Source organism: Pangasianodon hypophthalmus, chromosome 19 (genome assembly GCF_027358585.1).
Source record: "Pangasianodon hypophthalmus isolate fPanHyp1 chromosome 19, fPanHyp1.pri, whole genome shotgun sequence".
Lineage (NCBI taxonomy): Eukaryota > Metazoa > Chordata > Actinopteri > Siluriformes > Pangasiidae > Pangasianodon > Pangasianodon hypophthalmus.
Genome location: NC_069728.1, coordinates 1983496 through 1995312, shown reverse-complemented (window position 1 = coordinate 1995312; position 11817 = coordinate 1983496). Strand labels below are relative to the sequence as shown.

The following is an 11817-nucleotide window of genomic DNA, read 5'->3' as shown; positions in this document are numbered from 1 at the left end:
GAGAGTCGGGGAAAACTGTTCAAATGTAACTCGCAGGTATCGAGGAATATGTGTGACATTCTGCACAGCAGCTCTGTAAAGTCTCTGTAAAGTCTCTGTAAAGTCTCCTAAGACGTCTGCTGATATTTATCTATTAATATATTTCACTTCGAGAGAAATGGTATGGCTCAAAAAATTGCGTGCTCGCGTGTGCAGTGACGTCAGAAGCGCGCGTCTGTAATTGGTCAGAAAGTTTTACGTTATAAAATTGTGTGTGTGTGTGTGTGTGTGTGTGTGTGTGTGTGTGTGTGAGTTAGTCAGTTAATGATGACAGTTTTATTCTCTTTTTAGGTTTCTACAAAGCGTTTCACTCTCTCAATCACGAATTTATTTTTTTATCTCTTAAAAAGCTTGGATTTGGTGATCCATTCTGTAAATGTATAAGAACTCTCTACAATAACGCCAACTGCTCTATCAATCTTAAAAGGGATACCTCTCCTAGATTTCAGCTGTCGAGAGGAGTTGGTCAGGGCTGCCCTGTCTCACCTTATTTATTTCTTATAGCTGCACAACTTCCTTCCTCCTTCCTTTCAAGTAGTCATCTGCAGGGTTTTACTGTTGCTTCCGGTTTAAAGCTGAATCTTGATACATGTGAACTGTTAGCTATTAAAACTTGCTCTTCTCCTTCTCTTTACAGTATCCCAGTTAAATTACAGGTGACCTATCTTAGTGTATTTATATGTAAGGAAGATAAAGTCAGATGCAGATTAAACTTTGACCCAGTTATTGGAAAAGCTAAAAGGAAATTCAGTTCATGGTTACAGAGAGATTTAATTCTGATTCATTTTGGACTATTCTTCCTAATATTGTTTTCTCTAAGGTGGGAGGTCTCCCTTTCTTATTGTTATGTAATTACAATATCACTAAATTGCCCCTTAAAATATCAAATTTTCATAAACAAGTGCTTTTGGCATGGCATCTGATTTATAAACATAATTTTAGTCCTCACAGTTATTTTATTTGGAATAATGGTGATATTCTTTATAAAAGTAAATCTTTGTTTTTCCCAAATTGGGTCAATAATAATATTATTCTAGTTTCTCAGTTAATAAATTCTGATGGTTACTTATATTCTTATTCAGAGTTTCTGAGTAAATATAATATTCCTGTCACTCCTTGAGAGTTCGCCATTGTAATGGATGCCATTCCCTGTGGGGCCATAACTCTTCTCAAGGGCTCTGCTAGATCCCAGTTTTCTTTGTCGATGATTCATCCTTTTGATACAGTGATTGGAAAGATTTGTTTTTTATCTACCTCTTCCAGTCGGAACAAAAGAATTAGACAACTGTTTCAGGCTGAGATAACTTCTCTCCCACACATTATGTCTCACTGGAATGGCCTACATGAAAACATTCCATGGAAGAAAGTGTGGACTTTGTCATCTAAATATTTAATAACTAATAAGGTAAAAGATGTTTCTTATAAATTACTTCATCTTTTCTACCCTGTTAAGCTCTATATGAAAAAAAATGTTTCCAGATATTGATTCTTTATGCTCCTTCTGTGGGGCTGAAGATGAATCTATGTCTCATAGATTCTAGTTTTTTGGGAATGTACATTTACTAATTTATTTTGGGAGGATTTCTGTATTTTTGTACATGCTTTTTCCTCACAGAGTTTCTCTTTGTTATATAAAGATTTTATTTGGCTGTCATAACTTTACTAAAGAAGACAAGGACAAATATTTTTTGATAAATTTACAGTATTTATTGTTCTTGCAAAATTCTTTTTACACAAATGTAAGTTTCAAGGTGCTAAGCCCTACTTTCCTGTTTTCTGTAAGGACCTTAAATCCTACCTGGACACTCTTCTTACATCCAACAATTCCAAAGCCCTTAAAACTGTCTCAATATGTCATTCTCATTATATTTTCCTGATTTTGTAACCAGTAATTATATTACCAATTAAATCAATTACCCCTGGTATTGATTTTTGTATGTTCTTTATGGTAATAAATAAAAAAAAAAGAAAAGAAAAAAAAGTCTGCTGTGTGTGTGTGTGTGTGTGTGTGTGTGTGTGAAGGGAATACATTCTTTCAGTGCTGTCACTCTTTCATTAAGTCTTCCTAAATGTTTATATACATCACTTTATAATCTCTTTTTGTACTGGGTTAATAAGTTGATGCATAAAGGATATTTATAAATAAATTATTAGGACAATTATACATCTGCATTATGATCATTTTTACTGATATGGAGATCATGTGACGCTTTAATAGCACACAGATCAACTCCATTCAACTGATCATGTGACTTCTTATGGCAACTTATGTTTTTGTGTTTTTATTTATAAATAGTTTTGCAGACTATATGGATTTTTCCTCCAACTTCAGTATTATGTAGATTCATGACATACACTCACCAGCCACTTTATTAGGAACACCTGTACACCTGCACATTCAAGCAGTTATCTAATCAGACAATTATGTGGCAAGAGCACAGTGAATAAAATCATGCAGATACAGGTCAAGAGCTCCAGTTAATGTTCACATCAAACATCAGAATGAGGAAAAAGTGTGATCTCTGTGACTTTAACTGTGGCATGGTTGTTGGTGCCAGACGGGCTGGTTTGAGTGTTTCAGGAACTGCTGATCTCCTGGGATTTTCACACACAACAGTCTCTAGAGTTTACACTGAATGGTGTGAAAAACAAACAAAGCAGCAGTTTTGCAGGTGGAACACCTTGTTGATGAGAGAGATCAGAGAAGAACAGCCACACAAGTCTGAGCTGACATGGGGTCTACAGGAACACAAATAAGACAGTGGTGAGCAGAAAAGCATCTCAGAATGCACAGCAGAAGACCCCATCGGGTTCCACTCCTGTCAGCCAAGAACAGGAATCTGAGGCTACAGTGGGCACAAACTGTAGGGACAGATGAAGATTAGAAAAACGTCACCTGACCTTTTTCCAACCTACAACCATCCAGTTTCAGTGAGCCTGTGCTCAATGTAGCATCAGAATCCCAGGAGATCAGACGTTTCTGAAATAATAAATCCAGACCATCTGGCACCAGTAACAATGCCACAGTCACAGTCAGTGAAATCACATTTTCCCCACATTCTGTTGATGTGAACATTAACTGAAGCTCTTGACCTGCATCTGCGTGATTTTATGTGTTGTTCTGCTGCCACATGATTAGCTGATTAGATAATTGCATGAATAGCATGATAGGTGTTCCTATTAAAGTGGCCAGATGAGTGTATAATCTCAGTGAAATCCATTTCAGTTCCAGGTTGAAACATTTCAAAATTAAGAAAAGTTTAATGAGAATGGATACATAATGCAAGCCGCTGTATAAGAAATTTCTCCAGTGTTAGTGTCACTTTTCACTTTTGGGTGAAACCAGACTTTAAATCTTAGAAAGCTAGAATTTTATTTCAGATTGAGACACTCGCAAAAGGGAAACATATTTCAATTCAGGAAAATTTCACAGTGTGAAGGGATTCCCAGGCCGCCACAAATACACCGTGCTTTTAGAATTGTCGAAATGATTTTTTTTGTTTGTTTTTTTCTTGTGTGGACAGATCTACCTACTCGTTATTCTATTAGACTCAGATACCTGATGACACCATTCCATAGGCTACCTACTGAGATGAGTCCACTTCACCACCATACCAGTACTTCCTGAATGATTGTTTATGGCCAAAATGTAAAAATATTCCCAAATGCAGATATAAAGAAAATGCTGAGGTTTTCTCAAAACAATTCCCAAACTGTTTCATGTTTCATTGTTTTCTTGTAAATTTTTAGTTCATAGCTTTGAAGTAGTGTAGCATTGCATAAAGGCCCAAAAATAACTATCAACTATTGTAAGAACACTTATATTTAAAAAAAAAAATCTCCCTGAAAGATAGAAATCTTTACAATTAACATGTGATCTTCAATAGCATACATCTATTTTGTACTGATATGCTGAGTTGTCTTTTTTAAACTTCTTTCATCTACATATTGATCTGTTTTCACTTTGTTTAACGGTTTTCAACATTATCCTCAATGCGGTTTGACTGCTCGCTGACCGTAGTGCCAGTGGAAACTCATCACGTCCTAAAGAGAACGATGCAGCAGCGCTTTAATCACACTATCCGTTATCACCCAGATGAGGATGGGCTCCCTTCTGAGTCTGGTTCCTCTCAGGGTTTCTTCCTTATAGGGAGTTTTTCTTTGTCACCGTCGCCTCTGGCTTACTCATTAGGGATACATTCACATATTTACAATTTATTTTAGTTTAATTTAATTTGAATGTATTTATTCTGTAAACCTACTTTGTGACAATGCCCATTGTTAAAAGTGCTATACAAATAAAATTGAATTGAGTCGAACTTTAGTCTTTAGTCTTGTCTAGCTCTCTCACATCCTCATCTGCACACTCCACTCAAACTTTTATGCTAACGTCAGTGCCATCACGCTTGTCGTGTTGCAGATTGCTAACTAGCCGAGCCGAGTCCCTGAGTCTCTACTGTAACTCCGTGAGCAGCTGCGTCATCCAGCTGCATTGCATTCTGTAACTCTATGATTCCACTACGTCTACATTAGATTTCTCATTTATACAACATCGAACATTGCTGGAAAATGGGGAGTGAGAAAATAAGCTCTTGCTCTTTTTAAAGATGCTAACAGTGAAACCTGACCATTGTCCCTTATGTGTAAGATGAATTACTTTTCTCCTGTTAAACATCACTGAAACTGCACCAGCAATGTCACCGTGTGACGTCAGTGTGGCACACAATTGCTAAATTCTCACAGGAACAGAGAAAATACAGCATTAACCAACTAATTAACACCAAAATCACTTAGTATATCACAAATATTTAATGCATTTCAGGGAGGACTTTTCCTTTAAAACATCTTATAAATGCCTACTACTGATTTTTAGGCCAATTGTGGCACAATGGTTAAAACCATTTTTTTTCTTGATGTTTCCATGTTATTGCGATTAAGCTCCTGCTTAACAGAGAAGTCTCCTTAAAATTCCCGTAGGTGATCAAGCACGTGGAAGCAAACACACCTCCGTAAATATCAGTTTCCTGTGGTCTCTGCTGGAACATTATCGGCTTCCTGTGATTATCAGAGCACTTACGAGAACAAAGTCAATATCATGTTCTTGTAAGGAGGCTTGCCCAAAGAAGGAGTTTCTTCCTGTGTCACAAAAGATGAAGACCGGCTCTCCCTGTGTATAGTACTGACTAAAAATTATATATCAAATTTGGCTTAAATATTTTTAGATTTTTTTTTTTTTGCCTTCTGCATTAGTGTGTCAGTAGAAAAGAGCAAATTTCAGATTTTCATTCATTTAAAAAAATGTTGCAGAGACTTTTTAATGTCACTAAATAATATATTAAAGAATAGATCACCTTTCAGATTAAAAACATCATTTGAGGCTGTCAGTGAGCATGAAATTCTGCAGAAATGTCAAAGTACTGTCACATCGAATATTAATTTGATTTACTTTTGGTTTTTGTTTACTGCTCTTTATAGTTATTTTTTGGTATTTATTATTAATGTTTTTATTTCCTTACTTTGTAAACATCTTTGCAGAACTTATTTAGACTTTTTCACAGTACCTATATACAAATAAGCTTCAGTGCATTCCTTGAAGTCCTATCACTGAGTCCTAATAATCCTGTTGAACTAAACACTGAGTGACAACATGACCTAAAACAGTATTTTTGACTTATTAATGCATTTCTGATATTTGTAAGTTGGATTAATAAAAATCTTGTTATGGGAAAACAATGCAGTACAGACATGTCTATAAAGCTGATAAGATCTGTTAATGTCTGGCACCTTCAAAATCTTTTCTATTGTTCCCAGAAGTGCTGGCACACAAAGAAGGAAGATGAGAGGAAAAGGAACTCACAGGCTTCTGCCTGATTTGTGCTTGATTAAAGCAGCCATTCGTGTAATCAACCACATTATTTTCTTCTTCTATGTGATGAGTACAGAGTGAAAGCATGTATTAATTTTAACTTTTCTGTATTGAAGTGACCCAAAAGCATGGTGATGTGCGTCATCTGTACTATTCCTGGCCTCCAAGCAGACAGACACATTCTGTGATGGAGCCAGGATGTGTTTTTCACAGTACACATCACACACTCGCTTCCTTTATGAACTTCATCTCACATTGTTAAAATCTCAGAGGACTGAGGGAAGACAGAACCAGTACAGTACAGTAGCTTTAGTAGTTTTATTTGTCACGATCTGATCAACATTTTTACTGTAGAAAGTAACATACATATTGCTGTGAATACTGAAAGGTAGCTATTTGCACATTGATGTCAAACAGATAATGCATCATAAAAGTCAACCCCTTTTTTTTTCATTCCATCGTGATCTCGTAGTCTTTGAAGACAGCTCTCAGTTTTCCCACTGTGACTGCATGGTCAGCCTTTCCATAGCCCTAAAACACTACATGTGAGAACACATTCTGAGGGAAAGCTTTTTAGCTCTGAAGCTTTTTTTAACTAACTATAATAATGAGGTAATGTTTAATTACCGTAGACTCTCCAAACACTCTTAGTTTCTTCTTGTTGCTGTCATGCTCTATCTTTCCACCACCAAGGCAGGTACACTCCAGACCTAGAGTATCCATAGCAGGGCTCAACTTTTCAAAGATATGATCTAAAATCAGAGAGATGAGGTCATGTGAGGTGTTTGAATTTTTTTTTTTTTTTTTTTAATCTCTGAAAGGTTAGCATTGAGATCCACCCAACATATATTATATATACTACATTCATTGGTAGTTTTTTGGGTAAACTTATCAACTTATATGTATTTATGGATTAAATTGACTTTCTGGCAATTCATCTACACACAATAACTCATAATGACAAAGTGAGAAAAAGTTTTGCAATTGTATCAAAAATCAAAAGCTGAAATCTCTCATTTAGTTAAGTATTCAGACCAGTGGGTTTATTCTTTACTGTAGAAGCTCCTTTGGCAGCAATTACAGCTTCGAGTCTTCCTGAGTAATTCTCTACAAGCTTTCCACACCTGGATATGGGCAGTTTCTCCCATTCTTCCTGGCAGATCCTCTCAAGCAGTTTGGATGGGGAGCATCTGTGAAAATCTTCAGGTTTTTCCACAGATGTTCTCTGGAGTTCAAGTCTGGGCTTTGGCTGGGCTTCTCAAGAACATTCAGAGACTTGTTTCATGCACAGGGTCGTGCTGAAAGGTGAACTTTCGTCTCAGTCTGAGGTCATGTGTACTGAAGCATGTTTTCTTCAAGGACCACTCTGTATTTGGCTGCATTCATCCTTTCCTGAATTCTGACCAGTCTCCCCATCCCTGCCACTGGTAAGCACCCCCCAGAGCATACTACCATGATGCTGCCACCACCAAGCTTCACCGTACTGGACTCCAGTCAAGTTTTAGAAACACCTGCAGATAATCACAGCAAACAGGATACATCTGAGCTGAATCCAGAGTGCCTTACCCAAGGGTCTGAGTACTTATCTAAAAGTCATTTCAGTTTTTGATTTTTAATAACCTTGCAAAAATTACTAAAAACACATTTTCGCTTTGTCATTGTGGGTTATGGTTTGTAAATTGAATCCATTTTAGATTAAATTTATAACACAAAGTGTGCAAAACTGAAGGGAACTGAATACTTTCTGAACCCACTGTAATAAGTATTAAATCAGCATCTGATCAGCATCTGCTATAAAGTATAATGTCAATTAAACATATTTATTAGCAACACAAGTATTTATTAGCTGTAACTAAGCTCATTATAAATTTTAAATAAAATTTAAAACTGCAAACAGGAAACACGAGATATTACGAGACACAACACACTTTATTTTCATCGATCTTAAAGCTACAGACAAAACGTTTTCCGACGGACATTTAAATCTGCCTTGAAAGCCAGTGCGATAGCTGGAATCTGTCGACAATTCCCGAAACTATCATCACTCATCCCAAGCCTAGTCAGGACACGCTCAACTGCTGTGCTCCAAACAGCACACTGCACACTGCATTACATTTGTAATTAAATAGAAAGGACACTAAATGTGTAGTGGCATATTATCTAGTAGGGATGAGCATTTTAGGTAAGTTTACTATTTAAATTTTCAATGTAGTAATTAATTACTATTCAAATATTCATGCTTCTGCCCACATTTTTATAAAATAATAATAATAAAAAAGGCATATATGGCACAAATGAGTAAAAGCACAGGTCAGTGTGTGTGAAAGTGCATGCTGGCAGCATACAGTACACCGAGTGACACTCTTTAAACCCCACATGACTTTATGAGCTGTAAGTGCCACTGGGTTGTTGGACTGGTTGAGGACTTGGAGAGTTTGCTGAGCTGTACTGCTACCTTCCCTGTTTGTTTCTCTTTTAAAAAAAAAAAAAGAAAAAAACTGGGACTGATTTCTTGGCTGTTTCAGTGTTTTTGATCCCACTTTCCCGTCACCAAACCAAACTTTATTTGATCTTTATTACTCATAAGAGTAAATGTAATCTAGGTTGGTTAACTGGCCGATACTAGCTGGTTAGGCTAATAAAAGAGTAGTTGTGGTGAAACTGGGCGCGTCACGTGACTGCCTGCTCCTGTAGGCTCCCTGGCCGGATACACACCTTCCAGTTTGCAGTTTATTATTAAAAAATAACTCACAGTATTCGCTGTGGAAAGAGAACATGAGCCTGCCATCCCCAAGGTGCAGTACACCAGGAAGCTCGTGTGTAAAGCCATGTGTGTAGGTTTTGACACCCATGTTCAGCATGCAGTGGCACTACAGCAGCACGGCCAGCTCGCAGGAACTTACTGTGGTACTCAGCACTCTTTGTGCCTCTCACTATGTCCTTGTGGTCGGTTCCACCTTTAACCTTTACTCTCACTAAAATGTATTTAAATTTCCCGTCCGGGTCGATCTCCACGTCCGGGACTTTACTCAAGCAGTCAGCCATTGCTGAGCTCAACCTCCTGCTTATTTCAGGCTCAAACCTCTTAAGGCGAAGAAGTATTTCGATTGGTTGGTCAGGGGAACCAATGAAAATGAAGAAGAGGCGGAACTTACTGACCACTGGGCGACGTTTCGCATTTGCAACTCTGTGGCAGATATATTATGGTTTTATAAAGACAGTTTATGGTTTTATAAAGACAGTTTATGGTTTATGGTATTAAATTAATTAAATTAAATAAAAAAATAGCCAGAGGGTTTAAAAAGAACCAGAACAAAAAAGACAGTTTTGAAGACAATATTTAGATCACATTCAGAAAAATGGTGATATATATATATACACACACACACACCGTATATATGTATAATACACTGTACAGCTTATACACTGCACACACACCATATATATGTATAGCACACTGTACAGCTTATACACTGCACACACACCATATATATGTATAGCACACTGTACAGCTTATACACTGCACACACACCATATATATATATATAGCACACTGTACAGCTTCTACACTGCACATACGCCATATATATGTATAGCACACTGTACAGCTTCTACACTGCACACACACCATATATATGTATAGCACACTGTACAGCTTCTACACTGCACACACACCATATATATGTATAGCACACTGTACAGCTTATACACTGCACACACACCATATATATGTATAGCACACTGTACAGCTTATACACTGCACACACACCATATATATGTATAGCACACTGTACAGCTACACTGAATATACACCATATATATGTATAGCACACTGTACAGCTTATACACTCAATATACACCATATATATGTACAGCACACTGTACAGCTTATACACTCAATATACACCATATATATGTATAGCACACTGTACAGCTTATACACTGCACACACACCATATATATGTATAGCACACTGTACAGCTTCTACACTGCACATACGCCATATATATGTATAGCACACTGTACAGCTACACTGAATATACACCATATATATGTATAGCACACTGTACAGCTACACTGCACACACACCATATATATGTATAGCACACTGTACAGCTTATACACTGCACACACACCATATATATGTATAGCACACTGTACAGCTTATACACTGCACACACACCATATATATGTATAGCACACTGTACAGCTTATACACTGCACACACACCATATATATGTATAGCACACTGTACAGCTTATACACTGCATATACGCCATATATATGTATAGCACACTGTACAGCTTATACACTGCATATACGCCATATATATGTATAGCACACTGTACAGCTTATACACTGCATATACGCCATATATATGTATAGCACACTGTACAGCTTATACACTGCATATACGCCATATATATGTATAGCACACTGTACAGCTTATACACTGCACACACACCATATATATGTATAGCACACTGTACAGCTTATACACTGCATATACACCATATATATGTATAGCACACTGTACAGCTTATACACTGCACACACACCATATATATGTATAGCACACTGTACAGCTTATACACTGCACACACACCATATATATGTATAGCACACTGTACAGCTTATACACTGCATATACGCCATATATATGTATAGCACACTGTACAGCTTATACACTGCACACACACCATATATATGTATAGCACACTGTACAGCTTATACACTGCACACACACCATATATATGTATAGCACACTGTACAGCTACACTGCAAATACACCGTATATATGTATAGCACACTGTACAGCTTATACACTCAATATACACCATATATATGTATAGCACACTGTACAGCTTATACACTGGACACACACCATATATATGTCTAGCACACTGTACAGCTACACTGCACATACGCCATATATATGTATAGCACACTGTACAGCTTATACACTGCACATACACCGTATATATGTATAGCACACTGTACAGCTTCTACACTGCACACACACCATATATATGTATAGCACACTGTACAGCTTCTACACTGCACATACGCCATATATATGTATAGCACACTGTACAGCTACACTGAATATACACCATATATATGTATAGCACACTGTACAGCTTATACACTCAATATACACCATATATATGTACAGCACACTGTACAGCTACACTGCACACACACCATATATATGTATAGCACACTGTACAGCTTATACACTGCACACACACCATATATATGTATAGCACACTGTACAGCTTATACACTGCACACACACCATATATATGTATAGCACACTGTACAGCTTATACAGTGCACACACACCATATATATGTATAGCACACTGTACAGCTTATACACTGCATATACGCCATATATATGTATAGCACACTGTACAGCTTATACACTGCATATACGCCATATATATGTATAGCACACTGTACAGCTTATACACTGCATATACGCCATATATATGTATAGCACACTGTACAGCTTATACACTGCATATACGCCATATATATGTATAGCACACTGTACAGCTTATACACTGCACACACACCATATATATGTATAGCACACTGTACAGCTTATACACTGCATATACACCATATATATGTATAGCACACTGTACAGCTTATACACTGCACACACACCATATATATGTATAGCACACTGTACAGCTTATACACTGCACACACACCATATATATGTATAGCACACTGTACAGCTTATACACTGCATATACGCCATATATATGTATAGCACACTGTACAGCTTATACACTGCACACACACCATATATATGTATAGCACACTGTACAGCTTATACACTGCACACACACCATATATATGTATAGCACACTGTACAGCTACACTGCAAATACACCGTAT

General features: G+C 37.1%; 1 protein-coding gene across 3 annotated transcripts; it reads right to left on the bottom strand.

Moving 5' to 3' along the window:
• Positions 1 to 6204: 6204 nt before the first annotated feature.
• On the bottom strand, positions 6205 to 9005 carry si:dkey-51e6.1 (uncharacterized protein LOC558617 homolog). Of its 3 annotated transcripts, none has more exons than XM_026946846.3 (3): positions 8809 to 9005; positions 6533 to 6657; positions 6205 to 6444 (listed from the first exon to the last, which is right to left on the bottom strand). In XM_026946846.3, exons 1-3 carry the CDS (start codon positions 8948 to 8950, stop codon positions 6394 to 6396), a joined length of 318 nt encoding a protein of 105 aa, XP_026802647.1. In that variant the 5' UTR covers positions 8951 to 9005; the 3' UTR covers positions 6205 to 6393. The 3 variants fall into 3 exon arrangements, with proteins under 3 accessions (XP_026802647.1, XP_026802645.1, XP_026802648.1); XM_026946844.3 differs by having other exon boundaries at positions 6205 to 6436; XM_026946847.1 differs by lacking the exon at positions 8809 to 9005 and adding an exon at positions 8658 to 8802 and having other exon boundaries at positions 6205 to 6436.
• Between the last annotated feature and the right edge of the window lie 2812 nt (positions 9006 to 11817).